Genomic DNA, 18500 nt, shown 5'->3' on the forward strand with positions numbered 1-18500 from the left:
AATGATAATAGTTACATTATCTCAACTTTTCAAGCACTGTACCAGCTCTCATCTCAAAAAAATTGTCTTTACAGTATAGTGTGAAATAAAAAATACTCCATAGTGCTGTAGGTTACAATTATTCGATTGTCACAGATTGTCGCACATAGCTCAAAGCCGAGACAGCAGGCATTCAGTGCTCAGAGGATTAAATGCTTTGCACATGTTTTGCCAGTCCCTTGCTGTAGTTTAATACCATTCTCACTCCTTTGTTGAAAATATTATACAAAAAACAGGATCTGTGGCCGCAAGTGATAGATGGCAGAAGTGATGAAATAGTATTGCAAGTGGTAGGGGCTGGTAATGGAGCCCCTTGACCTGAATATATACAATATGTGTGGAGATAATGATGCATAGTGTTAAAATTGTCACCTCTGGTTATTAACATCTGCTGGAAATTCTGCAGACTGAAACTCCATTAAGATGTTAATCTATGAAAACATCATTCTATTTCTGTGCGGAAGGTGCGAGTTCTTCCCTTTTTAGAATTTCAAACATGCAAATGATACATCCACGGGAAAAGATGGAATATGAGCAATATAAGGCTGTCACTTCATCACTTGACCTTATGGCAATGTAGTCTGTAGATGCAGGTGTAGAAAATTACACTATAATGCTTTAAATTTAACTTGGAGCTGAAACAGCCACTTACAATCAGGGAAAGCAAAATGCTGATTGAGAAAAAAATTACAGTTCCTCCAAGTTGTCTGCTCAAATACATTTAAATTAATGTTTATTCTCCAATTAAAAACAGTTTACCAGTTGCAAATAATTTCAACCAACTTCTTTCTAAGGAACATTAGCAATGAAGACAAATCTACTTAAAAGTCATAATCTTAATCATCCTCTAGCAAGGATGTCTAGTTATGTTTTTTTAGCCTAACAGTCAAGATCGGCTTTGTCCATGGTTAACACTAAAGGAAGAGCAGAAATTTTCGATCCGCCATTTGTGGCCATTTAGTTAGTTATACACATACACAGATGTTGTGGGGAAAAAGCCCTCTTATGATGGATACAAAAAACTATCTGATGGACAGGTCTTAAAATGTTATACTTGTAAGGAACTCATTTCAGATTTGACTTTATAATATTTTCTTTTCTGGACAGGACCAGTTTAGCCCATGATAGTAAACCATCTTGCATCAGATGGTTTTAAGTTCAAGCCACAAACTAGAACTTGAGCACATGTACTGCTCTGACACTTCTGCATAGTACAGAAGGAGTGCTGCATTGTCGAATCTTTGCCTGATTAGGCAGATATAAAATATCCTCCAAGAAGCACTTTCCAGATGGCCTCGCCAATGACTGTCCCTAAATGAATATAACTAAAAAAAGCAGCTCAAGTGGCCATTTATCTCAGTGCATTTGCGGGATCTTGTGTGCCAATTGGCTATTGCGTTTGCACACAGAAGAACACTGACTGCATTTCAAAAGCTTTTAATTGACTGAGAAGAATTTGAAAGATGCTCAGGATATGATTTGGCACTATAGAAATGCAAATTCGCACTTCCTTTTTTCCCCTTGCAGGTATCACATGGCCAGTTTAAGGGGGCAGGGCTAGTAATGATCCTAGGTTTTATTTTCACGAACACAGTCAAGGTCACTCCCTGGCTGAACATAGTGCTGGGAGCTGCATTTCATCACTTTTGCTCTAAGTAGCTGTGATTTCCGTCTAGCATGCCATAATTACTTGTAAAGTACAACTCAGAATGACACGATAGAAACTAGAAATCTTTATCATATTGCCAGTGGCACAATGCGAAGCGTGTGAAGATTTTACTTTGGTTTCTCCTCTCCAAGCAAGGAATTCTTTTCAATTGGGATGGCAAAACGAAAAAAAAAACACTTCACTAATCTAATCAGGATGGCAATTAAACCATCTTTTACCTTCTTATAAGATATACACATTTTTAATGCTCTTTCCGAGGTTTAGATTTGTTGGCATTCTCAGAATGGAACCTCTCAACAGATGTTAGTTACAGTACTCACCAGAGGCCAATTCGAGAGGAACGAATATTGCATTTGTTTCTGGTAATTCAGGAGCATCCAAATTAGGATGTTCATTGCTGGTCAAGCATTCAGATGAGCTGTGTTTCCTAGCTTACATTGGTATTCAGGTTGGGAGAGAATGGTGTGATTTCATATGGGGAAAATTTGAAACAGGGCTTACTAGCACATGGCTACAGAGTACACTCTTGGGGGTTTGAAGGAAAATCCAGTGGCTGCCAGGGGATAGTGTGCTGGCAAAGGTGCAAGAAAGGACAAGGTAAGGAGAAGAAAGAGATTGCAAACCGTGAAAGGAGAGAAACCCCATTTATGAAACACAAAATATAGAATCCTTAGTCATATCACTTTTCCAGTTGGGTGGGTGAGCGGGCTTACCTGACTAGCACAAGCCATGTGGGCCCATCCTGTCTCTGCCAGCTCTTTAATCAGCCTCAATCCCTTATAACCACCACCACTACTCTTTCGTTATAGACCTGCAAATATTTCCTTTGCAAGTATATACTCAATTCCCTTTTACAAGTTAATGATGGCAGGCTGGGACTTATGCACAAGTTAGGAATTAAATACCCAGGTATTTGAAATACGGGGCTGCTAAAATAATACAAATGCTTCAATAAGAAAAATTAAAAGAAAATGGGTTAATATAACATTAAATTTGAAATAAATACAAATTTTCCTCAAGAGATACTATAATTACTGTGAATACACCAGCCTTTTTATTTTGTATGGCATAGGGGCTTATGTTATTTTAAAAGAATGTGACCTACACATACAGTAGATTTTATGCTGACATTACAGTATCTGCAGCAGTTTTCTTTGTATCCTTCTGTTTTTGTTCAACTGGAGTCAAAACTTATTAGTAGAACTAAACTGTCCATTGTTATTTTAGTCAACCCCTCATTTTTGAAAATGAAATGTCTCCCTCAGGCCACAGACAATCTTTTCCAGATGCTTCAAAAATAGTTTAAAAGCCAATTCACACACAAATGTCACTGCGTCTGCATGAGGCCATCTTCCTCAGTTACTTGGAATGAGATTTTCAGATGTTCTCTATTTAATTTCTGGATACAATTTCCTCCTTTTACATCCCAACAGGGAGCAAATGATATTTTTCTCTGACTATAGTTAAGATCCCAGAAACCCAAAACCCAACAACTAGGAAACTTCCTTTTCATAAAATACAAACAATGGTTAAAACTTAACCTTAAATTATTGAGAAGTGACCATATTTTAGTTGCGAAGAGGCTAAGGTTTCTGGAAAGGTAGTCTAATATCCATTTTATGCTGGGCACAAAGTGGGGGAATTTATAGATGTGTCCACTTAGTGTACCGTTTGAAGAAAAACTGCTGTTGTACTGTTGTAATCACTGAGCAACATTGGGTCTGTAGGTTCCAAAGGTGGAATCTGATATGTGCTGTCTCTCCTGTTAACAATTCCCAACATTGCTGGTGGTTATCAGCACTACCTAATGCAGTAGCTCTTTATTAGATCACATCAGTGCCCAAGGATAGCCTGCAGCTTAACACTTTACGGTTAGGGAGGATTTAATGGCAGTGTAGTTACCTTAGATTTGATCTGCAATGCTAGATGTAGCTCTTCGTTCCGCTGCTTATTGTCAAAATGAAGGATTTGGTGCGTGCACATGAAAACTAGTGCATTTTCAGGCTGAAAGTGCTTTTGAGAATAAAGACAAGTTCTGGATGTTAGCTGGTCCATCAGTGGGGTTGGGGTAGGGGCTGGGGTGACGAGGGAAAGGGGAAGTGGAACTAATGGGTGTAACACTACCCTCCATGGCTGACTTGAAAGCAAACAAATTCCCAAACTTTGATTGCTATCTGGTGGCTCCTGCTGGAAAGTGCCTGTACATAGATATATAAGGACGGTCTCAAGTGTAAAATGCCCACTTGGGTGAGAGCAATCGCCACCTATGGATCTCAATTTTAACTTGGTGTGGGAAACTGTGGGACTAGAGAGGCAGGACTGAGTGGAGACCAGTTGACACCTCCCAGAGCATGAAGCCTTGGAGATGTTAACTCCCATGCCTCACTCGAATATCTTGACACTGACTCTCACTTATAGGGTCATATCTGCATCGACATGCAGGAGAAGAAATTAACAGAGGATCAGGCTACTCACAGAGACTGACAGTAACGGTGACTGAAGGGATAGAAATCTCTGGGGCAAGGATGCTGCCTGTCTCTAGCTTTAGTTGGCAGGTTCCAGGCTGTGCAGCCCTCAGTTGGCCCAGGTAAAAACAATATTCCCTGTCCTGGTGACGTCACTGGGTGCGACTTTGTTTTAAATAAGCCCCCTGGCTCTTCATGGATGGGCTGCCTTTTGATGCCTGAGTTCTGGTAATTCGTTTTCAGGGTTGGGGATGTAAAGGAACACATTGGAAACATAGCAGGACTTCCCGACTAGCACTAGCTAGTTGGGGGGGGGTGGTGCGTAGGTGGTGGTAGGGGACAGGGGTGCTGTTGTGGTTGTTAAAATACCTCCCATGGAACAGGCAATATCCCAAGAAAGAGAACTAGAAAAGCTATATTTTGAATAAGTCAAAAGAAGATCAGAGACCAGCTTGTGCACTTCCTAACTGTTGTCTCTCAATCTAAAATGGTTAACAACTTCAGAGATTGCTGCTTGACCGGTCTCTGGTTTGCAAAATGCTGTATATTTTAAGGTTCATACACTCATAAAACACTCGGGCTTGGCTCTTCCCCCTCTGCTATTAAATTAACTGACATAAGTCATATGTGTTGTTACATCCTTGTTACAAATCTAGCCCGTGTTACATATAGGATAACATAAATCCCTTAAATTCCTCACATAGGACTGTTCAAATTAATGGAAAAGGGTTGCATCTAGTTTTATCATAAACTTGGCAACTTCAAAAGCTGGAATAGCAGCCAGGATTGTGACAAAAGGATTTTCTTTTCCTGGGCAAATTATCCCTTAAAAAGCAAAGAAAAACAACTGCAGCGAAACCGCTAAGTTCCCATTAGTTTCAGATCAACAACAAGCCAAATTGTCACCAAAACTTAAAATCCACCTTCTAAATGGCCAGGCACGTTGACAGCAGCTGATAAGTGAAGGTTCCTTAAGCATAAAACTTGACCAAATTGAGTGCGTATCAAATGGGACAAACGAAATGTGTTGGGCACGAGCGTATCACAAATCTTACAATATTTAGAAAGAAAAGCTTCATGTTTATGGTTCATGATATCACCTGAGCTCTTTGATCTTACTGTAGCTTCGTGGCACTTTAACAGCGTCTAACATTACACACTTGCCCTGTTGTAAACAACACAACAGTTGGCTTAAAAACTAGCCTCACCACAATGAGAGGAATGTCAAAGAAATCAGAATTTTCAATCATAAATCTATTTTTTCCAAGACACAACTTGAGTCAACACAGTTTTAAAATAAACAGACACCTGTTCCCCATCAATTCTAACCATCAATCTAACCATAACCATTTTGAAAATATGAAATTCAGACAGTACCAGGAACAAAGTATGAAAAAACATGACATGTGTTCTTAAATTAGTCTGAGCTCATAAGAATATATCCCACATAAGAATATAAGACATTTTTAAAAAAAAATCCACCCATGTAAACAGACAATGAAAAATATTGGTGGATTCAGCATCTGACTTTCATCAGTATCTGACATATGTGTGTTCTTACAAAGCAATTGGCCTTGTTGTGCTTCAGAAATTAGATTATGGTTCAGGCTCACACTGTATCCCCACCCCCTCCAAAGGCCACAGACAAGTTAAATGACATAAGCTCATCTAAATCATGCCAATCTGCGCAGCCTAATGTTAGCCCATTACAACTGAAAGTCTCTCTGCTGATCTGAATCTGTTAGAACAAATGGTGCTCAAATCAAAACCTACATGTGCATGCGATAGACCAATTGTAACTGCGCTGATTCCAAATTAAAACTGATTGCTTTACTCTCTCTGATGGCTGAAACTGCCCCACAGTTGGCCTCAATTAAAGGGAATAATCCAAGCTGCTCCATGAGAAATTAGGTTTGACTTGATATGCAGTAAAATATGGGATTACTGCAAGGGGCTGCGTCAATTGGAATAGACAGAAAAGCAATCTCCAATTGTAGCCTTGCTCTTGCATGGTCACGTTGAGAATGCTCACATTGGCAAGATAAAACCAATGATGGTGAATACCGCATCTAGGTTAGTAGTTGAGAAAGGTTTTTTATAGACTCAGATGTTTACAGCACACAAGGAGGCCATTCAGTCCATCGCATCCATGCTGGTCAACAAAGATCTGACTACGCTAGTCCCATTTTCCAGTGTTTGGCCCATAGCCCTGGAGGCTATGGCAATGCAAGTGAATATCTAAATACTTCTTAAATGTTATGAGAGTTTCTGGCTCAACCACCCTTTCAGGCAGTGAATTCCAGGCTCCCACCAACCTCTGGGTGAAACAATTTCTCCTCGACTCCCCTTTTAGCCTTCTACCTCTTACCTTACATCTATGCCATCTGGTTATTGAACCCTCTACTAATGGAAAAAAGTGCCTTCCTATCCACCTTACTTATGCCCCTCAAACTTATATACCTCTATCAGGTCCCCTCTCACCCTTTGTTGCTCCAAGGAAAACAAGCCCAGCCTATCCAATCTTTCCTCATAGCTCAGACCCTCCAGCCCAGGTAGCATCTTGGTAAATCTCCTCTGTACCCTCTCCAGTGCAATCACATCCTTCCTATAATGTGGCGGCCAGAACTGCACACAGTACTCCAGTTGTGGTCTAACCAACGTTTTATACAGTTCCAGCATAACCTTCCTGCTCTTGCATTCTATGCCTCGGCTAATAAAGGCAAGTAGCCTATATGCCTTAGATCCCTGAAGATAGCAGGGCAGGTAGATGTGGATATGCACACCAAGGTCCCCCTGATCTTCAGTACTTTTCAGCGATTATTTGAGATTACAACATATTCTTAAAAAAAATAATGTGGGCCCCCTCAACGCTTCAGGAACATGACACCCAAGTAGGAAAGGCCCAGGTGCAATCACAGCTATAGCAGCTAAGAGGGAATTGCATCAATGCAACTGGGTTTTGAAGGAAAGAGAATACCTTGGCGGCTTTTGTCTGATTGCTATGCAGTGGAAACCATGCCTAGCAGATGCTGGAGTGGCTACAAGGAACTATCAAATATTGCTCCTGTTTAAATATGGGGAAAGCACACTTAGCCAAGGTACTGGAGGAGTTACCATCATCAGGAGAGGGGAGGAATTTGGGAAAAGAATAGCCAAGAAAATTGTCTAATTTGGTATTGCTGGAAAGTATTTTACTTTGCGTTTTATGAAAAGAATCTGTTGTATTCCCTTCCCAGACAAGGTGAAGTGAATTGGAATTGAATGTTGCAGCAACTCGGCAACAAATATATTAAATACTAGTAACATCCTAAATTGCTACCTACTAGTGTTCACAGGTGGCATACTAATTCCTGTTTTATTCATCTAGATCACTACTGTTCCCTTGGTAACACAAAAACGTCTGATAACATCCTACATTATTTTCACTTTTTTCAGTGATTTATATGTCAAACTAAGGATCAAATGGGGTTTAGGGAGTCTCTATCCCATGTTGCCCTTGGATCAACCTAGGATTGAGTTGAACACTACTGATGATAATATTTGATGCCCCTCAGCTATGAATTTGGTTTCAGCTGGTCAGCTGAGTCAACCCTAGGAGTGTAGCTCCTAATGCTCATTGAATGTTCCCCCTTTTGGGGCGGCCTGTTGCTGAGCTATTGAACGGAGTGCTCAATGTTGGATGGGAGTTGATATTAAGACCTATCCAGCCCCACTGAAAGCAAGCAATTTCTTGGTCCAAGTCATCTACGTCTTACTGTGGAACCATGTTCCTCAGTGCAGGGAATCTGCATATTAAAAAGACAAGTCCGCAAATCATGAATAAACTGCAAGCTGCAAGTTTCGGTAACATTGCAACTGCTCTTCAGGTGAGACATTAAACAAAGGCTCCAGCTGCCCACTCAGGTGAACATAAAAGACCCCAGGGCACCACCCAAAGAACATCCTATGATCCTGGCCAGCAGTTATATTGGGGATATTACAGAGAAAAAAATTCAGACATGCACGAAGATTATTAATACTAATAAAAACTAGAACAGGAAACATTTGTGTTAACGTTGACAACACAAGCATTTTATAACCCTCATGCAAGAAATCAACATGAAGCAGAGCACTAAAAAAAATCTATGCACTGTGAATAGGCTACACGTCTGGCTCTTCACATTTCAAATCTTTTTATCCAGTTTCCTGCAGTGTAGGATCCTAATATAAAACTTTCCTCTTTTTATTGTTAACTGAGATTCTCAGTTGGCAGCAAGCTAGGATTTGCATGCACAGGAAGGACTTCCATTTATGCGGCATCTTTCATGACCTCAGGACATCCCAAAGCACTTTAAAGTCAATAAAAGGCTTTTGAAGCATAGTCACTGTTGTAATGTTGGAAACCTAGCAGCCAAATTACGCACAGCAACATCCCATAAACAACAATGAAAAAGTGACTTGGCCTTCTGTTTAGTTGTCAGTTAAGGGATAAATGTTGGCCAGAACAACAGGAGAACTCCTCCACTCTTCTACGAATAATGCCGTGGGATCTTTTATGTCTACCCAGGGAGCCTCAAGATTAACATTATTTGAAGGGAACCACCGAGGGTACAGTACTCCCTTAGCCCTGGACAGGTACCGACTTGGATTGTGCACTCCAGTCTCTGGAGTGGGACTTGAATCCATGACCTCTGACTCAGAGATGAGAGTACTACCAAACCACTGAGCCAAGGCTAACATAATGGCCTGTAACATCCGCACTCCCCAGTATCAGATTTGGGGGGTACTCCGAAGATGTGCTGGGGAGTCCCTCTGGCAAGTTTCCAGGTAAGGGTTTGCATGGCAATTGCCCAGAAGTGCACACTCCCTGTGGACAATTGCGCTGTGCTAGGAACCATCTGAAAATGCGATTTAAATCGCAAACTTCGATGGTTCCGCCGGGGTTTTACCAATAGTTACCCAGAAAAAGTTAGAACAATTAAAACCTCTTCTAGCTTCTGGGGAACTATTGTAGAGATCCAGACCGACCCCTCAGGACTCCCCTACAGCCCGCGCCCCCACCCTCCCACAAGACTCCCCCCCCCCCCACCCCACCCCGATGTCGGACTTCCACCTCCGACCTCAGACCCCTTCCCCTCGATCTCGGAACCACCCCCCACCCCCCCACCCCCCGCCTGATCTCGAACCACCCCCACCCTCCGGCCTCTGGACACCCCCAATCCTCAAATCCTAACCACGTACCTTAGACACTTACCTTTCCCTGGCCTGTCAACTTCCCTGGCCCTTTAAACTTATCTGCTTTACAGCAACAAGTGCTGTAAAAAAGGGGGTGCGGCCTCCTTGAATACACTGGATTTAGGCTTTGCTGGGGCCTGTGAGGATTCTTTCAATGCAGGCCCCAAGCAACTCTGGTGGATGGAAGTGGCAACGCAATTTAAGTCCAGGTAAGTATGCATCTATTTCTTCTAATTTCTGCGGGCCAGCGCTTTCTAACGCTAGTCAGAAGTTATGGCCCAATATGTATTTATTTTTGCAGTGTCTTTCAACAACATTGTATTTTTCTTCTTCTATTTGTCAAAGAAAGTCCAATGCCAAAGAAAATTCCGAATTTGTATGTAGGTTTTATACAAGGCTTTGAGATCATTCTCATTCTATTAGCCAGCTTTACTACCACTTGTGGTGAGAGAGTCTGGTGTCCATGAATACCTTGGACAGTACATTTCCAGAGATTCTGAGACCACACTTAAAGATTAAACTTGCTTCCAAAAGCCTTCGCATTACTGTTCAGTTGGTCACCCTGTCACAGCTTTTGTCTGTAATCTGCCAGCCACTCCTTTCCCATCTCATACCACTACGCTATATAGCTTTAATTCTCAGTAGTAATTTTATGTAACTTTCAATGAAACATTGCCAAATTTAATCCAGAGGCCAAGCATACCAATATGCTCAATATTCACTCATATAGAACACCCAGTCGAGTCTATTGCTCGAATACATTTCCTAATTAAACCTTAAAGGTTTAACTATTCATGCTGCTCAATTCCAGGAAAGCAGAATCTTGTCACCATAGTTTCATTTTAGTTAAACCTTCAGAAACTGCATTTCTAATGCAGCTCTCACAATCAATCAATGATGCCTTTCATATAACTTCTAGCAAAATAATTTCCTGTTAAGGTCTAGTGCCAACTATTAAACAGCAAAATTAGAGAATAGTAAAGAACTACAGAATATTTCTTCACTTACAGCATTCTTATATTGATCTCAAATGTTCTACTTGAAAGAAACTTCCTCGATTTCCAACAAATAAAAACAATGAAGTGGGGGTGATTAAACGGACAGTCTAAGTTTTTTCCAACAGCCACTTATTAAGCTACATGTATCTGTGAAGATGCTTAAACTCCTCAGTAATAATTCAAGAGTCAAATGCAATCTTACTTAATTTGACTTTGCTGATGTACCATATTCCTGCTATATAGTAAGCACAGCACATTGCCTTTCGGGCTTGTAAGAACAAGAATAATAAATATGTTTCTGCAATTGAAGCACCAAATGTGACACAGTTTAAACGATATTCAGACAACGTCACTGGACACAATTAGATCATAGCATGTTTGAAATCATCAACTGCAGTTAATACACAAACGTTAGTACAGAATGTACAATCCTTAGCTTGATCTGCTAAGTACTCTTGATTACAATCAGAAGTGCCACACTGTGCAATATGTCAAATATGGCTACACTACCAAATAAGGAAAGGATGATTGTAATTTTTATGGGTCTATTGTGTGAGTAGAATACTCACACAACACATCTTCATTTATTTCAATTTGATTCACCAACTGACCATACAAGTTACAATCATCTTCACTTTAATTGGCTAGCGAAGTCCTTTATGGTGTGCAGCACAGATAATGTACAGTTGAAGGATAATCAAAGAATACATGACATGACATTATTTGTTGTAGGAGTCAATGGATTTGTATAATGTATTGTGGATGCAGGAAATTATTATTTACCCACATAAAGCACATACAAGTTTGATAATCACGGAGATAAAATAGCAGACATCATGAATCAAGCTGGCATTTTCCCTTGCCTCTACGAAGATTAATGTAGCATGTCTGAGAATTGGCAAATTCACTACTGTCTCCAGATTTTAATGACATCTATCTTTGAGACTATGATGCTAAAAGGCACGTTGCCCTTTTGCAATGAAGTTGTACAGTAATTTCTTGTTACCTAGCTATTTTATTTTAATGACTAATGCTGATTATGGAGTACAATGGTACATTGTACTTTATTTTCTTGTCAAATCATGAAAACCAGTTCTTGAACTAAATAACATATCTTGCTTATGGCAGACATTAGTGGTTAGGTTTTCTGAACTCACATGCTTCAAATTGAGAAATTTAGAAATTTGTCAATATTCTGATGTTTACTTACAAGTCATATGAAGAAAATGTTGAAATTTCAAATTAAATTTTCTTTTATGTTAATTGTTTCTCTATTTTTCTCTCTTTTACAGCCTTAGAATCAATCCCATAATCTGCTTGAGCCACAGTGAAGCTTTAAGTAAGTCAATCTGTTTTTACCCTTTCAACACAGGATGACTAATGTTTGGTGGCAAAGACAAGCACTGATTCCAATCCCATCTACCCCAGTGAACTGTATGACAAGTGGCCCTTGCAAGTTGGAAAGCAAACATATGCTTTAGTTATCCAACTTAAAGTTGGGATTTTTAAAAATGTAAATATTGATTATATGAGGATTTGGTTATTGGTATAAAAGATTTCCATTTTCATTGAGTTTTATCTTGCGTTTTTTTTAAAAAAACAGTCTAATCCATTTTTCCAGGTTGTCAGGTAAGCAAGCTATACATGTCTCACATACTTAAAATTGCTTCTGTCTAAAGGTTAATCAAGAGCACTGTGTGTCATTAGATATTTGCAATGTGTCAAAGTGCTTCTTACCTTCAAGCTGAGACACTGGTTGTCCAATTAATAGCTGTAAGAACTCATTTTGGGTCATGTAGCTTTTGAATTCGAGCTCAGAGACAGTGAAATGAGCGCCTTTACCATTATGTTAGCAGGCATAACACTATCATTTATTTAACAACCTAACCATGGGAATTTTTTCTCACCTGCGAAGCAAGAGTTTGGGATGGTTCTTGCTCTCAAGGTTTTTCTCAATAAGATCAGAGAGTAGCCGCTTTAGAACATCTGTGGCATATTCTAGCTTGCCTTGCAGTGCAGTCATGATCAAGGATGCCACATTTCCACGGTCCCTCATTGAAAAGCTCCGCTGTAATTCCAGTGTCCGAATGAAAGTCAACAAGAAAACCTTGTTGTTAATGAGCTGTCCAAAGAGTTTCAGTGCTTTCTCCACATTCTGCTGCCCATTTCCTGGAACCTGAAACATAGTGGTCAAAGGTGAGATACAGTTGGACTATTAGTCCCTTTTCAGTCAATAAAATTTCATTGTTAAACCTAATCGCCTACCATCCTTTTCTAAAAACATTAACAATGCATTGTGTACATAAGATTATTTTCAGTTTTTACTCAAATCTTTATATGCCCAAATTTATTTTGTTCCAATTTTAGAAGCAATGAGGAAGGTCTTATCTCCAGATGGACAGTGGACATTCGAGGTCCAGTATATTTTGAGGGCCATATTACTATGATGTTGATTAAATGTACACCCAGATTGGACATCCTGCTGCTACATTTAGGACACCACAATTTTAGGGTCAACCCCAGCTGGCAGGCAGGCAGGTAGCACCATGGGTGGGGTGGTCAATCATGTGGTGAGTAACCTGCTCATCCTGCTCCACAAAAAGTAATAATCAGCTGTGTTCAGTCATCCCTGTGAGTTGTAACATTAAAGAACCTTGATGTGCACAGATTATTGAGTCCACTGCCTGACTTAGGCAGGCATCTGGGCTGCCCAGAGAAAGACCTCAGTAAATCTGGTCACTGAGCAGAACAATAAGCAATGCACAAAGGTATTTAACTCCACTGCATCCTGTTTCTGCTGGCAGGGCTGGGTTATCATCAGCCATAACATTTTTGAAATTTGGCCATACCTCTAGCTCCCGTAGAACTGGATGATCCTCAATTCCAGGAAACAAAACTCGCATTGCGTATGTCCTGTAGTCAAGATATGGAATTCCAGCTCGATCCAAGTCACTGGTTAACTCATTAATATCTGTCTGAAGTTCTGCAAAAGCTATCAAACAAAACAGAGCGATAGTTTACACTATTTGTTCACTATTGCTTCAATGGGAATAGCTACTGAAAAAGGTCAGGAACTGTTATGGAAAATTTCCAATTTAGAAAATTTTCAATGAAGCAAAATCTCTACTTCGCTTGAGAGAATACACATTTAGTGAGTGTGAACTGCAATTAATGTGTTTTTGCTTTTTGATAAATTGTTCACATTGCAAGCTGCCCACCATTTCTCTCCATGGATTCATGGGAGTGTTCCAGCGAGAGGTGCGAGAACCAGTGGAATCCACTCTGTTGAGGTGAATGAATCTCAATCATAGGCAGCCCAAAGTACAAGCTCTTGGTATTTGGGATAGAAATCCACAAAACAGCCATTGAAGTAACAGGTTGGCTCCAAAATACAATAATAAAATTTAACAAATGGATATAAATGGCAACTTCATAATATTTTGGACTTGGACACAAAATTCCAGGGTATTGCTCTTGATTAAGTGATAGTATCTCAACATTATAGTTCCAATTTAATGAAGCTCTAATGACATGGTGGAGACTTACTAGCAGTGATTGTCCAAAATAATGCTTATCGCTGTATGATAAGAAGCCAAATCTTTGGATATTCCTATGATTAGGGTAAGCCTCACTACAGTTGCAAACATTATTTAAGTAAATCTAACATCAGATTTAGTATGTTTCTTTCTTATCACTCACGAGTTTATAGTACTGCTTGACTAGATAAAGCAGGCATCTTCCTAGCTGCAGAGCTAGATTTTTTTTTTGTTGCTTATCTACATGTTCATTGGTGCATTAATTTTTTATGGTGATTTCATCTAATTCCTTTGCACTGCAAAGCTTTTATTTTCAACTCCATTTTATATAATCCTCTTGCTTCAAGCGTCTATTTCACGGAGTTGAATGATAATTCCTTTTGGGAGTTCCAGCAGCTCTCCCAGGTTTGGGGGAAAGTTACCAGTTCTTGGAGAAGGACAGAAAAAAGCTGGCCTAATTACAGGTCATGTGTACGCATGCGCCATAGTGTGAGTGCTCTCAATTCTGGGGTCTGGATAACTTTCCTGCTCGCAAGGTCAGTATTTATTGGCTATGTCTAGTTTCCCCTCTTGCATCAAGTCACTACACAGGACACTCCACAAACTTCAATACAAGAAGGGAACTCACCACCACCTTCTTTGGGCAACTAGGGATGGCCAATAAATGCTGTTCTCGTCAGTGAAACCAAGACTGAATTAAAAAGAAATTTCAAATTCCAGTGCGTGCAACACATGAAATACTGATGTTTCTGCGGACAACTGAGGGCTTGTGATTGATCAGCAAGAACACTAAAGTCCCAATCTAAAACTAAACCTGGATTATTTTGTGAAGTTACTGCCTCTGTATCATATTTTCACATATTGAGCAACAGCAGTGTACCAAAGTTGCTAATTCTCTTAACATAAGGACATTAGTGTTTATTTGTAATTTTTATATAGGGCCTACTCTTTTTCTATATCCCATTTTCAGTAAGTAATTTCCCTTTGGAACATACTACATTTACAGTGATAGGTATTAAACTAATAATGCATCATTCATAGTCCCACAGCTTTCTCATATTGGAATCTGAGTTGAACAGCTGCTACACAGTACACTCTTGCCCACAAATAACAAATCAACATTAAACTACCAGCCTATTAATTGTTGGTATCAGATGTGTGCAACTTTAGCTATCCCCTCTAACGTCTGAAAGTGCATCTTTTTCCAAGAGTGAAACTACTTGAAATTCATGGCGCGTTACATATGTTTGAACTCTGCCCCCTTCGAATGTTTTCAAAATTTTCCACAAATATCAACAGCGTGCTACTCCACTACCTAATATCTGATCCTCTGATTGTCTACAAAAAAAAAACACTTTTAGTAAAAAAAATCTTTCACATTATTGGGTGCTTGGGGTACTATCGAGAAAGTCTGCTGGCCTTGTGCTGGATGGAAGCACAGGATGGAGAACTGGTGATAAATTCTTGTAGTTCCATCCCCTTGACTGCCACTTCCCGCAAGAACGTGGCAAAATTTACCCTTAGAATTGCATAAATAGCAGATACGTATGAGTGTCAGTTCAAGCAGAGAATTCAACATCAAGTTCTCCGAAAGGGAATCCTAAACTCCACCCTGTCTAGATATTAGTCCAAATCAATTTAGTAAAATATTACTTGTTTCAATAAAACCTTAGCCTGGTTCTTACCTTCTTTGCATTCCAAAGCGACACGCGATTCGAGGTTATCCATCTGCATCTGCAGTCGTTTCAGGGTCAAATCATTCTCCCTTGATTTCCGTTTGTAGGCAATCAGAACAATGATTACTATGACAAGCAGAAGACCACCACCTGCCGCGATGCTGATGATGGCTGGGAGGGTAAGCAGGCTGTCAGAAATGACATGGACCATTCCAGGGGAGTACTGCAGTCCACCCACCTGGACCTATTTGACAAGACAAAACATACAAACAAATCAGGCGTAATTTTTAACTGAAGTTTATGGAAAAGAAAATTCATCAGAGTGTAAAAATGGGTGATGAATTCAGTAATCTCTATCACAGAAATGCACCCAGTTAAGGAATTCTTTTTCAAGCGAGTGATTTCTGCGATGGGCTAAGGAACAATCTCCCACTTTGGTATTCAATGACAGCATCAAACAGCTCCTGTACAAATAATGGCCAGGGGCAAAGTACAACTCCCTCTACTCTGTTCCAACAATGTATGCTAACATTAGCTTCAGAAAAGCAGGAATGCAAACAGTGCAATTATTTCTCCCCTTTCCCTAAGTTAAGTTTATTTTTAAAAATTGAGGACCCATAGCAATTAGAGAATGATGCAAGATCCTCAGAACCAGAGAAAGGAGACTTTGATGTGTTAATTCTATTTTAGGAGAAAATTAGGCCTCCCAATATTTCCAAACTTTGAATTTCCCCTTCAAATGATAGAAATTGCTTATGTAGTTTCTTAAGATGCGTTAAACATCATGTGCCAATTCTTTCTGATTTATTATTTCAACTGACCATGGAGTTTGATTATTAAATTGGAAATTGACAGGTTTTTCTGCTATGTACAGAATAGTCCAAAATTGGGCACAGATTTGAGATAATAAAACTAAAGTAACTAGGTAAGCAAACTAAAATTATTTAACAAAAGGCTGCATAAAATGTGAAGCAAATTACCAATGTAGGGAGTCAAAGAGGAAACTTTTAAGGATTTCACAAAAAGAATGTACAAATTCTTGACATTTGAAATCATTTCTAGCTTTTTAACTGAATAAACAATACAGAAAGATCTCATAGGAAAGAAAGGGGATTATTAGACAAACAAGCTGGCTGGATTGATATGTTGTTACCTGCCCAGAAGACATGCTATACTTGGCCATTGTAAGTTAGGGGCCCAGATTTTTGCCAAGATGAACTCATCCTTTCAAAGTTCCACCCCAAACCCAGTGTGGGGGAGTCAGGTCGGGGTTGGCTCATGAGTGATTCATGGAAGCAGCTGCAATTAACTCACCAGCTGCCTCCACTGAAGTGGGGTTTTGGTAGGCCAGGAGTGTGAAACCCACAATGTGCAGATTAGACAAGCTAAGAGGAGGTCTCAACTTGGTGGATTCATTTGGATAATCAGGGTACCCCTTTGGGAGAGGCAAGGAGCCCTTTGGGATTGCTAAAAGTGAACATTATTATGCACTTTTTACACAAAAACTCATTGGAACTGTCCAGCTGCCAAAAAACTGTCCAGCTGTCAAAGAAGTATCAAACCTGTCAGAGCAGCCAAGGAAGCATCGAAGGATACTAGGTGAGTTGGCATGCAAGTGGTAAGGGCAAAGGATGGTGGGTGGGAGGGCATGAGTTGGTACTAAGTTGGCATACAGGCTATGAAGGGCCATGGGGATTGGTATAGGTTGGGGATGGATGGGGCATAGGGAGTGTGTTGGTGAGGGCTGGAGGGCTGTTTTTTGTTTTATTCTTTTTTTTATTTAAGTACAGTGCCAGAGAACAGAGGCAGACCTTCTGCCAAGCCGGCCCCTGCAGCCGTCAGCCTCTACACTCATCCTGGGGTCGCCTGTCCCAACTCCTATTTCAGCCTGCCACCCGCCACCCCACCCCAACAGAAAATCCGACCCGCAGGCAGACATTTTTAACGATTGGGTTTGCTGATCGGGAAATCACCTGACTGCACACCCGGCCAGGGGACAAAAATCTAGGCCAAGTGTCCAACATATGGCCCTCATGCCATGTCAGTGTGAAGCCTGGCAATGCAATCTACAATGTTCAGGCAACTCACTGTTGAATCCAAGCTCTGCTAACTAATTCTCCAGTTGGAAATAAGCACAACAACAAGTATGCAATCCAAATTCAGGCATTCTGGCCTGTATATAACTTTCTTGGTTAGAGTGTTTACTTCAACAAAGTGAAAACCAGGAACAAAAATAAATAGAGAGTTAGTTATGCTTTTCAGCACATGTTTAGATAGGGTACAGAATTAGGTAGGAAACCAAGAAACCATTACTGCGTGTGACCTCAAATTACTCACCAGGACTCTAAGCTGTCCACTTAAATTTGGAGGCTCACAGAGTAACTGTGTCTCAGAAACAGTGACAGCACACGGTGTGTCGCCAATCAATACAGTATAGTTCAGCTTTGCACCACCAGCAGCAGGAGGCAACAGGTTCCGGCCCTGTCAACAGGCAAACAAAAGCTTGATATGATGTCTCAGAATAAAAAAAGACTTACAATCAAATCTAATTTAAATCAGAATATTTACAAGCATTTTATCAGAAGTGTTAGCAGATTACTGACAATATAAATAGTCTTTAGGGTGAAGTTATATTCTCAAGTGCAGTCACTAAGAATTTCATGGTTACCATATGTTAATTATTTTGAAAGGCTTTTAAATAAGTCCAATTTTATTCAGAATATAATTTTCTTCCCTTATTTAAAAAACAATAGTGATCAAGTGCTATTAAACTCTCGAATATGGGACTAAAATTACGGTTCAAATCATAAAATATAACTAGATATGGCAAAACATTTCTTTCTTAAAGATGAATCAACTCTTTTGTAACTAAGATTTCATTTTCCAGAAACTAATTGTTCAAA

The 18500-nt window shown here is 40.0% G+C and overlaps 1 protein-coding gene across 2 annotated transcripts in view; it reads right to left on the minus strand.

Moving 5' to 3' along the window:
• Nucleotides 1–18500, minus strand: part of LOC144683516 (plexin-A2-like) — a 393900-nt gene that overhangs the window by 50549 nt on the left and 324851 nt on the right. For both annotated transcript variants that reach the window (XM_078546585.1, XM_078546586.1), the window contains exons 19-22: nucleotides 17935–18078; nucleotides 15607–15841; nucleotides 13235–13377; nucleotides 12293–12561 (exon numbers count right to left, since the gene is read on the minus strand). In XM_078546585.1, the coding sequence (XP_078402711.1) occupies nucleotides 12293–12561; nucleotides 13235–13377; nucleotides 15607–15841; nucleotides 17935–18078 (791 nt within the window). The remainder of the gene's footprint in view (nucleotides 1–12292; nucleotides 12562–13234; nucleotides 13378–15606; nucleotides 15842–17934; nucleotides 18079–18500) is intronic.

The sequence above is a fragment of the Cetorhinus maximus genome, chromosome 8 (assembly GCF_964194155.1).
Source record: "Cetorhinus maximus chromosome 8, sCetMax3.hap1.1, whole genome shotgun sequence".
Lineage (NCBI taxonomy): Eukaryota > Metazoa > Chordata > Chondrichthyes > Lamniformes > Cetorhinidae > Cetorhinus > Cetorhinus maximus.